Here is a 14,910-nt window from a genome sequence, read left to right on the forward strand (position 1 = left end):
GAGAGACTGTTTTTATGCTGTATATTAATAGAGAAGAGATATCTCCCCCCATATAAAAAATTATACGTATTTGAAATGTGTGTAACGCACCTCTTTCTCTATTATTATTATCTTTAATTATAATTATCTCTAACCAATCTAATATATTATTATACTAACATATTTTCAAAATAAAAATAACAATCTAATATTTTAAAATCATTTAATTTATCTTTTCCCTTACTAAAAGATATATTTAGATATACCTATATATATATATATGGGAGTATATATATATGTGACATTATACATACAACAAATGTTTGAGAGAGATATATATATATATATATATATATATATATATATATATATATATATATATATATATATATATATATATATTAAAAACTATCATTACAAAATATAATAACTATATATTTACATATAGACAAATTAATTTGTTTAAAAATTGTTTAAAGAAACTACTTATAAAATTCAAATATGTATGAATGTCTCATTTTAAAAATTCATAGGTTACATTATCTCTTCGTTGTAGCAAACGATAATTATAATTATACTATGACAAATCAACTCATAGGCTACATTATCTCTTCATTGTAGCAAACGACAATTATAATTATATTATGAGAAATCAACTCATAGGCTATATTATCTCTTCGTTGTAGCAAACGACAATTATAATCATGAACTCACAATAAATAATATAACAATTAGTTCAACATTCATCCTTATAGGTATCATCAAAACCTCAAAATAAATTTCCAAGATCATACAGAATATACATATATATTTCGAAGTTTAATTGCTTCTCCTAAAGGAACTTTAAAAATGTCGCTTGGTAGATTAGCTACTCACCTAAATAACACAATCACTGTCTTCCACTGTTGTTGGGAAGATCAACTACTGTATTTTCCATCGAATCTAAGCATTTAAAATAATGGAACAATGGATTAGACAAAATCCCCAATTTTAGCAAACCTAGGATTTTGAGAAAACCACAATAATCCCTAATATTTAGTTTCTAACCCTTTTCTCATAGCCCATAACTAATCAGTGCAATAACATACTCATCTAACACAATTGGTTATAAATATTTACCGTAAAAAGATCAAACAGAAAAACCTAAGGAAAAGAGTAGTGTTTCCCTTTTTCTCTCGTCACCTTCACGTGTCGGGAAAAGCCCAAGGATGCAAAAAGCTTTAAAATTTCGGAACCATGGAAGGAGGTGAGTGAAAGATTGAGAGATTAAATTTGTTGGGGAAGAAGAGAGGGTTTGAGAGGGGGTGGGCTGCTGCAGCAAAAAAAGAAAACGGTAGTTTGGGAAATGGGAGGGAGGGGGTAAAGCTCTCGGGGAGTTTTTAAGCTGAGGGGGGGGGGGGGGGGGGGGTGGGTGGGTTTTTTGTTATTTTAATATTATTTTATTATATTAGTGGAATAGTGCGTTTTAGTAACCCTAGTCCAGGGCTTATAATGTAATTGCTGAATTGTATCCCTTTATCTATTCTTAGTGAGATTTCTTAGTGTTTTATGTTAATTAATTTTCTTCCTTATTCTCATTGTTTAATTGGAAACTGATCAATCTTGTTCTTAATCGAATATATTGGTGATCATCTACGTATGTAGGGTAGACTTAGGTAGAGAATATTTTATACCAAATTGCATGATCAAACTGTTTGGATAATCTCCGATAGATTAGTTAATCCTTAATTGGTCATCACTAGAATTGATTATATCCTTTCACTTAAATTGATATATCCATGACCATTCAATTATTGATTTAAGGCGAATAACATCCTTCGACCTTGATCATAGGTTTTGGTTGACTTTGGAAATTGGTAATTAACTGGGCAAGGAACTTCATTAGAACTGAGATTTGGGAAAAATTGGTACTAATGAATCATAATTCTGAGTCTCTTTTATAATCACTTAAATCTCTCTTTTGCAATAGTTTACATGTTTTTCTTTTAAAAACCAAAAATACTTAAATCTTCTCTTAATTATCTAGACTACTTACTTTAATAATTTTGACTATTTGGGAATACAACTAATCTCTAAGGTTTGATAATCGAATTTTTAGTTTGTTGTTACTACTGGATAGGATACACTTACCCTTATGCAAACATTATTTTTACGCATTAAGAACCTTTAGAATAACTTTGGTAGAGTTTTTTTGGGCTTATAATATAAGTACTTTTGTGGAAATTTTAAGGTGTTTGATTAAGCATATGAAAGTGACAAATGATAGTTTCACTTTAGCTTATTTCAATAAGCTAAATGGGAAAGCTAAACAAAATTAGCTAACATTTTCATAAAATCAAAACATCTCATCAAGGATTTATTGTTCGTTGTTCAAGGACAATTTAATTTTTAACTACCCATTTTTTGTTATATTCAATTATCGAATTTAAAGAAAGAAAGAGTTAACAAGAGTACACAAACAATTTATACTAGTTCGTTCTTTTTGCAAATTTCAAAGCCATTTAATCAATTTATATTTTTTTATTCTGAGAAAAAAAGATTTGAATACTTTTCATTTAGAATATTCAAATAGTTGTCTTAGAAATCAAATTTCCAAGTCTTGGTGAATTATTCGAATACTTTCCTAGATATTCAAATACTTGTCTCGGTAAGTAAAAGTAATCAAACTTTTCACTTCTTAAAAAGGGTTTTAAGATAGGAGAAATTGTAACACTCTAATTTTTCATAATGTATGTTGAGTGATTATTTCTATCACAAGAGGAATTAAATTTTAATTTATGTTATTTAAAGAACAAATAATAAAATAGTATGAATCCCCTGTCTTATTAAAACATTCAACATTATTACAATGAACAAATAGAAAGAAACAAACTAAGGAAAGAGGACAAAAGAGAGAGGAATCATCAAAACGCAAACTATGAATCTTGAAATCTAAGCATAGGCTTCAATCCCTCTTGAAGAACCAAATAAAACTGTTTGTAGTCTTCTACAGGTTGTTTTTGTTGTTGATATCAAGAATGTAAAAAGAAAAAAATCTCTTTACATTCTTGATATCAGATGTTTCAAACTCATTTATTGGCCATGTGAAAGTTTAAAGGAAGCCACGGGTTATCCTCGCAGCTTATGGCTGCGTTGTTGCAATTAATTTTGAAATTTTGATAGTCACCAAAACTTTCATACAAGTTTTTTATATCAATATGATAATAAACGAAAAGTACGTGTGTATTATGGTGAGCCTGAACGAAACGGTTGGGAGGGAATAGTGGACGTCGAACTTAGTACATGAGTTGATACCTTGATCATTGCTCCATTTGAGCCATACCCTTGCCTTGGTAATCAAATTGCGATGAGTTACAAATTTGGCTCTTCTCTCTACATTGTCAAGTGATAGATAGAAACTTTACTATGCATTGAACAAGTGTATGTTTCTATTTGATGTGCATATGCAAAAGAAAACTACCAATTCCTTCTATTTCGTGATAAACATAACTCTGCACAACTTCTCCTCACGTAGGACACCTCAATGAAATAGGGTTGTTGAAAGGAAAAATAGGTCACAGGAGGAATTAGCCAAGTGAAAGATATGAATGCCGAAAGAGAACCACTTGAAAACGCATTGCATGAGCATTTTCTAGTTGATTGTAGCCTTTAACGTGGCTTTGGCAATTATAAGGTGCAACAAATTAACATGTAATGTCATTTAACTTAAATTACGGTTTGGATGACAGAATTTAAAATTTTGATAAATTTCAAATATTTCAATTGAAATTATTTTATTTTTAAAATTGTGTTTGAATAAAAAAAATTGTGAAGGTGAAAGAAAATGAATGCAAAGGGAAGATAAGATATAATTGGTGTGCTTCCAAAGAGAAGAATACTAATGCGACATGGAAAGTCGCAGGGGAACCGAGACACGATGACATACAACACCACACTCAACCACAATATTCAGTCAACGACACAAGATATGACTCAGGCCAGCGCTGACGAGTACAGTTCTACATATCCTCCTACGCCCACACTTGATTGATGTTCCACGAGCTCAAACGGTGTTTTTTGAAAAAGAAAATCATGAGAAAAGAGTCGTGAGTTCGAGAACAGGATTTCGAAAACTTTCAAGTAAAAGAGGATGAAGGTTATAAAAGAAATACGCGAACGATTTAAAATATTCTTTTATCAAGAAGAGAATTTCAATTTCTCATCTTTTAAAAGAAAATTGAAATTTCACATTTTTAATTGTTTAAAATTCCAAAAACTTAAATTCTTCATGAAAAAAAATCTAAACAATGAATTTTATATTACAGAAATTTAAATTCTCTGATAAATTACTTTCCTTAGTTAAAATTCTCTATCCAAACACACTCTTAACATAAATCAAATGATGTAAATGAATGCAAAAAAAATTGCATATTTAAAAAAAATCAAAGAAAATCATCCTAATGCATCACATCACAGGTATGTTTCTCGCCATGTCTCCTCTTCAAACTTTCTATGGCTGCCACCCTCATCATCTCAAGCTCACGAAAGCGTTGTTCAAAGTATGTATCTATTGCTTCAATTTCCAACCGCAGCCCTTCTGAAGGATCTTTGTCAGCTAGAGTAAGAGAACATATACTTGATATGTCAAAGTTTTTGAATGGGCAGCAACATGAATTGATTAAAGAGCCTGATGAGTTCTCTGATTGATTCTTGTGTCCATCCTCTTGCCCACAAAACCTGACATCTGAAGTGGAATTGAATGCATCAAACCCCTCCCAGAATTCATCAAAAATAAAAATGTCAGGCTCTACAACTTTAGAATCTGAGGCAACTGTAATCCCACACTCCACTGATATATCTGACATAACAGATTCTTGTTTCTCCAGATCATCCCCGTCAACAGGCCATGAGTGAACTAGATCCTTAAACACAGGCTTCATATCATAATCACTTGATTGTAATGGCCAGTGGCAGTTGAATTGTTCACCATTCTGAACTTCCGAAGAAGGCCTGTACAATTGATCTGTTCCGGATGAGAGTTTCTCACTTAAGGGTTTCAAGTTGGGGACAAGCTTAGCAATCATGTCATTTATTAGCTCTGCAATGACAGATACATCCTCATTTGTGAGTTCCAGATGTTCCACCATCTCCTCAGCAATGGAAATTGCTGTATCAGAATTGATATAGAATGGGAAATGGATATTCCTCGCTCCACCTAGAGACATATTAAGTATTAGGCATATGTATCTGCATATTGCACAGTAAAAGAAAAAAAGATACATCTGAACGTAACTCACCACAAGCATTTGCAATTCTCAGTGTGAGTGAAATTGTACTTTCAGCATTTTTCTCCCCTCTTAGCATAAATTTGTTATTCTCGGTCATCCTCACAAGATCAAAAAATGAAACTTGAGAAGTTTCTTCAATTCTTCCCATGGAGGAGCCAGGTGAAGTACGCCTGGATTTAGAATCTATCTCCATGGGATGAGGCTCACATGTTGGTGGATTCACCAATTTGGTGTGAGGATTAGGCAGCTCCAGTATATCATGATTAATCTCCTTTGTGTTTTCAGTTGCAAGGAATGGGTCTTTCAGTAGTTCAGATGCAGACAATCTCATAGATGCTGGAACTAGACACTTCTCGATGAATTGCTTCACTTCAGGATCATTTACTTTGGCAAGAGCAGCAGGCTTTATACCCTGAAAGTAAAAAAAAAAATAAAAAAATCAAATGATTAATAACAAAAAAACAAGATAAATCAGCATAAATAAATAAAGAAAGAAAGAAAGAGAAAAACAGCACGAAATATTTAATTAACTCCATTGCAGCAGACTTACAGAGGTAACTTTCTTATATATCTGTGCAGGATTATTACATTCACTGTACGGGTACTCGCAGGTGACCATTTCTAAGATGCACATGCCAAAGGAATATATGTCAACAAGTTCATTGTATTCCTCCTCATAAAGCTCTGGGGCCATAAACTCCGGTGTACCTGTTACCAAGCAAGAGTGTTAAATGTTTATCTTCTATTTAATTTACAAGGTTTCATTGAGCAAAAACCTCAGGACAAGATCAGAAATCAAACATATTACCAATGACACTCCGGGCAGTTGGCTGCTGCATGACAATTGCCAATCCAAGATCTCCAATCTTAACCAGTCCACTATTCCCATTGACAAAAATGTTATCACATTTCAGGTCCCTATGAACAATAGGAGGACTGTGACAGTGCAGAAAGCACAAGCCGCGGAGAATCTGACGCGCCCAGTTCTTGATGGCTTTCATATCCACATTCTTATGCTTATTCCGGTACCTGCACATGAAGGATCCACATTCTTAGTTAAGCAGAAAAGCTTAACCCCTATTTGTTTTAAAGTGAAAACATCAATTCTTGCACTTTCAAGGTAAATAAGTGATTCAGATTAGCATAGGCTCACATCTCAATCAAATTTGATCAATGTCAACAACATCAAATCTACCAAACCGTAAATCAATCAAGCACTTAGTGTTTAGAACAAATTCAAAAAACTCAACTCATGAGAAAAGGAAAGCAAAAGGCTGAGCCCGTGATTGTTTTCAATTTAGAAAATCGATTCTGACATTCTCCAACAACAACAAAAAAACCACATTTCAATGTAAATATCCTTGGGCCTTGGCACACGTCTACCGGATAAAAATTAATAGGATTAGACACTCATCTCAATGTAAAAACGTGATTTGGATTAATGGAGACACTCATCTCAATCAGACAATCAAATTCAACAGACCAAACCCTAAAATGAATGAGTATTTATAGGAAAATAAATAAACTCAACTGCCTCAAACTTCCGGAGGTGAACAATTCGGTGATCATGTTGATGGTGCCGGTGGTATCATCGACCCAAGAATTATACAACTTGATGACATTGTCGTGTTTCAAGGACTTGAGCAGGTGAATCTCCGAGTACAATTTTTCCAGCTGCTGCGGCGTCTGCACAACGTCCTCAACGCTGATCATGTTCCAAGCAACTTCGATTCCGTCCACTTCGTCAAACGCTTTGTATCTGCACCAATCCAACATATAAAAAACAACAACATTCAAATTCAAAATAAATAACAATAAATAAAAGCGGCAAAGGAATGGATGAGTTATAGAGAGAGAGGCAGGCATACACAGTCTTGAAGGCTCCTTTCCCCAACAATTCATCGTACTGAAGAAGCATAAAGCAATTATATCGATTACAGAAACGCAATGATAAATATAATGATAAAATAAACAATAAGAATAAGGCAGCAATAGCATAGATACCCGCGCGTATCTGGAGGTTAGATCTTTCTCGACAACGTGGAAAGTGGTCATGGCGATGGCGATGGCGATGGCGATGGCGGCGGCGCAGAGATGGAGATGGAGAGGGAGAGAAGAGAGTATATCAAAGAGGGGAAGGCTGAGGTTCAGAGAAGGCCTCGCAAGCGACGGAATACGAATCGAACGCCGATCGGAATCGGCATTCGACGGAAGACATTTTGTAGTTGTTGCAGAAAGGGGAAGAAGAAGAAGAATGGGAGCGCATAATCATTGACCCACCCATGAGCATACCTCTATCTGCATCCCTTCACCACAAACCCTAATTCTAATTCAATTAATGAATCAATCCTCAGTATGATTTGATGATTTATTTCCACACAACTCCGGAGAGGATGGAAGGAGAAGTCGGTCGCACACACGCTAATTCCCTGACCTGATGCTTTTCCTTCTCCTTTTCCTTCGGGAACCCAACAACAGTACCGAACACGATACGATGCACTTTATCGGATGTACGCTTTTCTTTATCAGATGCGATATATATGATTTTCTTTTAAAAAAATATCTCGAACTAACACTTCATTCAAATTTTAATTTTACCATAAGATTTTATTTTTAGCCATGTCATTATATCCTATTTACAATTTAGCCCTATATCGTCGAATGGATATTGTCAAAACTGGCACAAGCGCATGCGTCTTGTGGATGCATCTCTATTACATTAAATTTAATATTTTCTGTAATTTTATTATGCTAAAATTAATACATCTTATATTATAATGGATGTGAATATTAATTTGAGTTGATTTTTTTAATTTAATACATTTTTATTAAGCTATCCTATTTTTGTTGTGTTAAATTTAATATATTGTAATGATTTTTTTATTATACACGATAATTACATAATAGTAGAACTACTTAATAAAATTAATTATTAAATTATATTGTGAACTTGGGTGTTATAAATAGGAATAGAAGGAGAATATTTTTATACTTCTACTATTTACCATCATTTATAATAAAAATTGTAAATAAATATTATAATTGTATCTATATTTTTTTTAACTCAATAATTCTATCATAAATATTCCATAATTGCTTCTGTACTGTTAATTTTTTTTCTTTATTTCATTATTTAATTTTTTGTACTTTTTTTTCTTTTTTATATTTAAAAATATGTCACCTACTTTTAACAAAATAACATAAATTACTAAATTAGTTTAGAATATATGAAATCTTTGGATGAATTTAAACATGATTAATGTTTTAAAGAAGATTATTGAATTGTGAGATATTTTATAATTTCTCTTGTTCAATTCACATTTTAATTATCATTTTTTATAAGTTTATTAAATATATTGTAAAATATTTATTGACTATTGATCAATATTATGTTTATTTTTAATTTGGAGACACAATTTTTTTTATATGCTTAAATGTATTATCACAAATTAACAAGATAACATATAATTCAAATTCAAATGCAATAGGATAACATATGTTAAGGAAGTAATTTAAATTTAACTGTAATGTCACATGTGACAATCTGTGTAAAATTGAATAAATAAATATTACATAAATATATACTATAATTTTTTAAATAAAATAAATAATTTAAATTAGTAATCAATTCTTTTTTATCTTAATTATCCTATATCTTTCTTTTCTTTCTCTTAATTGTAAAACTTTTACATCAATTATTTTCATATTTATAATACAACATGTCTTTATTCTAACATTATCTTACACATGACACACACAATCTTTATTTTCTTTTTCTTTGATCTACATAAAGGAAACCTAAGTATTAAAAAAACTATAAAAACGATGTAAACCAACAAAAAAAATTAAAGCAATTCCTAATAAATGTTAGTAATTAAACACTACTATGAAGTTTTCAATTAATTCTAATTTTTTTAAAATTCGCAATTTTATGATGAACACTAAATGAAGATATGAACACCTGTTGGCGAATGGCGGCGAGAATTCCGGTATCGACGGTGCGAATCTCGTTCTGGATATTCTACATCAACGCTCCATGCCGGTAGAGAGGCCTCTGCACAACAAAGGCAAATTTGAGGAAAGTAAAGGTTTCCATTAGTTAGTATCTATTACTAAGTTTTGAAGGATAAAATAATTCTTATTCCATTTATCTATTGGTATAGATATAAAAGTGTGTTCAAAATTTAATCTATTTTCAAAATTTAATTTCTAGAGGCTAGATTATTATCTTCTAGTTTTCATAGATAGATAAAAAAAATTAATGATAGTAAAAGAAGATATTATTAAAAATTTATAATAATTCACTTCATTTGTTTAAATTAAACTAAACTCTCTTGATTGATAAATTCATAATTTAAATTATTAGTTTAAGCAACATACAATTGAAAAAGTATGAAAACTTAATTTGTTTTTAAAACTTAATTTTATATGAAATAAATTCATAAAATATATTTATATCTAGGTTTTTTCTTTCCAATATACATTACCTCTCTCTCATAATAATCCTCAATTTACATTATTTTTCAATTAAATTTCTAAAATACACTAATTTTTTTTAGTTAAGAAGTCGGGTTGGGTCAATCCGACTTCCCACTTGCGTTTTTTTTTTATCTTGTAAATGTTATTTTATTAAATTTAATTTAAAATAATAATTTTTTGTTTATATTATTTAATTTTTAAAATGATAATATTTTTGGTTTAATAATTTATTAATAGTCTTAAAATAAATATAAAAAGACAAAGTGATTAAAAAAATATATTGATGAAAAACAATTTTAAAAAAATAATTGTTGATAAAAAACAATTTTTAAAATAAATTATTAATAGTCTTAAAATAAATAAAAAAATTGTCTAAGGAAAAAGTTGAAGATAAAGGTATGTTTGGACAATTTTTTTGTTATGGCCTTATTTTCGACAAACTCTACATTTTTTTTCCTGATACCCCGTTTAATTTTTCCGTCCATTTGAATGACAATGCGATTTGAAATCGAACGACTGGAAACATTTTTGTCCAATAGATGAAGAAATTGAACGGGATATAAGGAAAAAATGTGGAATCTGTCGGCAACAAGATCATAACAAACAAAATTATTCCAATATACCTTAATCTTCAGCTTTTTCCTTAAGCAAATATTATTGTTCATGTATTTTATTTATGATATATTATGGTATAAATAAATTATTAAACCAAAAATATTATCATTTTTAAAATTAAATAATATAAACAATTTTTAAAAAAATTGAATTTAATAAAATAACATTTACAAAAACTTGGATTTTCGATTTATTGCAGTACTAAGGAAAGCTCCATATTGAACCTCATCATGACAGTCTTCCATGCGATTTCCTTTGGATTTATCATTGTTGTTGGTTATTGCAATGGAAGTGCCAAAAACTTGGTGAGTCCAAAAGGACTAGTACCTTTTGGTGTGAAAGGAGTTGTAAATGGAGCTGCCACCAGCTAATTTAGTTATATAGGCTATGACTCAACTTCAACCTTAGTAGAGGAGATCAAAGATCCTTCTAAGAGCCCACCTATTGCAATTGTGGGTTGAGTTCTTATAACCACCATACTTTATTGCTTAATGTCTCTAACCTTGGTTATGATGGCTACTTACAACAAGGTAAGTAGTGTATTGAATAATAAGTATCAAATGGAGTCTACAATTCCTATTAATTTTCTTCAAATTAAGCTTGAAATGTTATTACTTCAATATATGCATCATATGTTACACATATATATATTGATAAATGTTAGTTTGTTTTGTAGTGGGTAGTGATATGTGATAAAACAATTATTATTGTGACTTTAATAGATATAAGATAAAGCTTTATTTTCAATCACTTTTGCTAAGATTGGTTTATTTAGTGTTTCCCTTCTCCAAGTAAGTAATTAGCCTACAATTTTTATGCCTTGTTGTTTTTTCATATTTTTGTTTTGCTTCAGTCACAAATAGGTGAAGAAGCATTGGAAAAATGGGAAAAATGTTTCCATGGTCAAATGAAGAAGCACCAACTCCATTTGACCATGCATTTTGAGGCAATGAACCTTCTCCTAATGTGGAAGTGGATGACCCAAACACTTGTCCAAGAATTTCAATTAATGACATTGACTGATCTTGTTCTAGAAGGTGTGTTAAAGGGTCCTTTCTGTAGTGTAATGGCTAGATAGGTATAGGTACAAGGTATTCTTGTTGCATGAATTTTAAATAATGCTTACTTTAATGAATATCAAGTTTTCTGCATCTCTAGAATCTAAATTTGTACTCACTTCAGAATTTTGAGGATTGTTGGTTTCTTTTGTGTTCATCTATGCTAATAAAGGGGATCCTATTGGAAGAAAAGAACAAGCATTTAAAGAAAAAGGTGAGAAATCAAGTAACAACGCACTCAATTTCTTTATATATGTTTACTTAAGAAAATAACATAGATTAAATAATGTAAATAGTATCCTCTTGTTCGTATCTAAAATCATGTTTAATGTTTTAACATGAGAGTAGCATTTTGCCTTTGTTGATGTTTTCTTTAGCTGGTTTTATCAGTTTGGAAAGTTAACAGCTATGTGTCTGATTATTTGGTTGGACTCTTTTTCTTTTCTTTATTTTGGATTTTTTTTTCTCTTACTACCATAAAATTGTATCTTACAAGATCTTAAATTGTAGCATATGAACATTCTAAATCTATTATTCTAGAGGAGGAGAATGAAAAAAAAGGAACTATAGAAGATAGTTCTACTTCAACTGATAAATCATTTGAAAGTATTGAATCTTACCTTCTTTGTTCTCAATAATATACTGTGAAATTTGAGAAAATAATTTATATTTTCACTTTATTTCCTATTTTCTAAAGCTTGTACAGGAAATAATGAAAATTTCGACTTTATGTAAGCATGGTTGTCCGTTTGTCTTATTTTATTAGAATTAATATAGAAATTTTGTTATTAACCTCATCTATTATTTTATTAGAATTTTCTTTTTTTGTATTATTTTATTAGAATTTTTAATTTTTTTAAAAAAACAAAGACATTCTAAGATGGTTCTTTGAAAAACCATCTTAGAAAGTATACATTCTAAAATAATTTTTGAAAAAATTATCTTAGAATTCTTAATATTTTTAATTTAAAAAAAAACGTTCTAGCCATCTTAAAAAATATACCTTTTAAGAAGGTTCTTTGAAAAATTGTCTTAGAATCCTTAAATTTTTTTGTTTTTTTAAAAAAAGAACAAGGATTCTAAGACAGTTTTGCAGAGAACTGTCTTAGAAAGTTTATTTTCTAAGACGGTTTTCCGAAAACCGTCTTAGAATTCTCATTTTTTTTAAAAACAATCTAATACAATTTTCAACATAAAATCATCTTAGAAGAGTATCATTCTAAGACGGTTATTTGCATAAAAATTATCTTAAAATAATAATTTTTCTAAGATGATTTTTTAGAAACTGTCTTTCCACAAAGATCATCGTCTTTGAATGTGTTAGAAAACTGTCATAAAAACATGTATTTTTAGTAGTGGAAATTTTAAAAAAAGATCACCAGAGGTTTTTGCTGACTTCATGAGAAGTAGCAAGAAAATGAAGGTCAAGGCAGGGAGAATCCCTCAGATTAAGGATCAAGTAATAGAATAGAATGTATCTTTTGAGGAAAAGCCCATTTCCTCACCTGCTCCTGAAGTGTCTGTGTCAGAGAAAGAGATCTCTGAACAAAATCTAAACAGAAAGGGTATTTTGAAGGTGCTCGAAACACTACTGAAGAAAACCTTTTTGAAGGCTATTCTGAGCCTGCTCAGAATGAAGAGACAAAGGAAGAACCCTCTTAGAAAGAAGTTGAAGTGAATGAAGAAGATCCTTTTAAGGAACTTCTAGTTATGGTTCTTATGATGCTTCCATAGAACACCTTTCTAAAGAGGAGAAGAAGAAAACAAAAGTCCATTTTGAGCATTAGAATGAGGTACTGGCAGTTAATGTAGGTGATAAGTTTGTTCAGAATGAAGAAGAAAAAGAGAGTCAGAAGGCTAATTCTCAAAAAGCTAATGAAGATATCCACCCTTCTAAGGGTGTGGAGGTTAAAAAAGTTCAAAATCCAATTGTTCCTAAATCTATCCAAGATGATCTCAATGTGAAGAACATAGTTGATGTTCTTGCCAAACTTAGGACCGTTAACTCAAGTTTGGAGCAAGAAAGCTCAAAGAAAGAAAAAATGAAAAAGGAGTCATTTGAGAAAGGAAGAGAAGTTGAAGCTACTCCTGATATTGGTTAGAATTCCCAAGGTGTTGTTGTTGGTAAGAGGATCCCAGTGGGATCTATGAAGGGTTATATGTTCAACACAAAGAACATGTAGAATCTCTTCAACTCTCCAATCTTTGACACTTCTATCAAAGTTGCTTATGGACTTGGCCTAATTCTAGGTGAACTCTCTACCTTTTCTATTCCATTTCCTCCTCTCCCCACTGAGTCTATCAACATAGAACCTCCCAAGGTTTCTATGGATATTTCCAACATTCATATTCCTACTCCTCCATTTTCTACTAAACCCCTTCTAAAACAGTAGAGAATAAACCCACGTCTTTAGAGAAGAAGGTCAAGACATTTCATTCTGACCAAAAGTTGTTTTTCTCAAATGTAGATCAACTTTAGAGAACTATGAATGCATTCTATGAATGATTCCTCAAACTTGAGGAATGCATCTTTGATAAGGCAAGACCTGCCTTAATTCCTAAAGTGCCTCCTATGTAGCATGAGCCTCCACCACCTCCAAAAGCTTCAACCATGCCTTATTCATCCTCTTCATTTGAAAATTCCTCTCCTAGTAAACATGATTAGCTTATCATTCAATAACCTCCCTCATGTTTTTTGTGGGATGACAAAGGGGGAGAAGTTAAGGGAGAGAGATTGGTGTAGGGGGTGATAACTGCGAATTTTGGGCTTAATTAATAGTCAATTTTTACTAAGAATGATTAGAATTCCTTTAATTTATTGTTGTTTTTAATGAAATAATGAGAAATTTAATATTATGTTAGTTTTTTTACCAGTGGGATACAAAAGAAGAAAATTACAAGTGCTTTGGAGGGAAATCAATGCAAAAAAATTGAAGAAAAAGCCTTGAAGAAAAGTTGAAGATTGGGATAGCTCGCTTAGCATACAAGACAGACCCAGCACGTCTTCTCGCTTAGCGGCCATCCCAAGCTTAGTGCGAAGAAGACCCACGAAGAAGCCCCAAAGGCGCGCTTAGCGTGAATGCCGCACTAAGTGCATGATTGCCTTGCTAAGCCCAGACATTGTCACACTCAGCGCGTGATTGCCCGCTAAGCCCAGAAAGGCGCGCTTAGCGCGAGGTCGTGTGGATTTTAAGCTACCTTAAGCCTATAAAAGGAGTATGAGGCAAATGAGAAAGACAAACAAAGACTCAAAGCTCTCTAATGAATACATCCAAAACCTAAGCATCTCAAATAGGGGGAAACCCTCCATCTTTAGCCATTTTCCCCTTCTCTTCCATTATCCATCCTTTTTCTTCTTCTATCCACACCAGCTCCTAAAGTGTAAAACCTCTCATGGCAATGAAATGCTAAACCCCCATTGTTGGGAGCCTAGCAGCTAAATGCCCTTGTAATGTAATTTTTCCTTATTATCTATTTAATACAATGCCAGTTTTTATTGTTTCTTTCTTGTG

At 31.5% G+C, this 14,910-nt stretch overlaps 1 protein-coding gene across 1 annotated transcript; it reads right to left on the bottom strand.

Annotated features, from left to right (window-relative positions):
* Positions 1–4,328: 4,328 nt before the first annotated feature.
* On the bottom strand, positions 4,329–7,829 carry LOC100783717 (probable serine/threonine-protein kinase WNK10). The gene is made up of 7 exons (XM_003542111.5): positions 7,251–7,829; positions 7,115–7,152; positions 6,778–7,005; positions 6,055–6,275; positions 5,797–5,954; positions 5,256–5,658; positions 4,329–5,173 (listed from the first exon to the last, which is right to left on the bottom strand). The coding sequence occupies exons 1-7, from the start codon at positions 7,299–7,301 to the stop codon at positions 4,416–4,418; spliced, it is 1,857 nt and encodes a 618-aa protein (XP_003542159.1). The 5' UTR covers positions 7,302–7,829; the 3' UTR covers positions 4,329–4,415.
* Positions 7,830–14,910: the final 7,081 nt, after the last annotated feature.

Source organism: Glycine max, chromosome 13 (assembly GCF_000004515.6).
Source record: "Glycine max cultivar Williams 82 chromosome 13, Glycine_max_v4.0, whole genome shotgun sequence".
Lineage (NCBI taxonomy): Eukaryota > Viridiplantae > Streptophyta > Magnoliopsida > Fabales > Fabaceae > Glycine > Glycine max.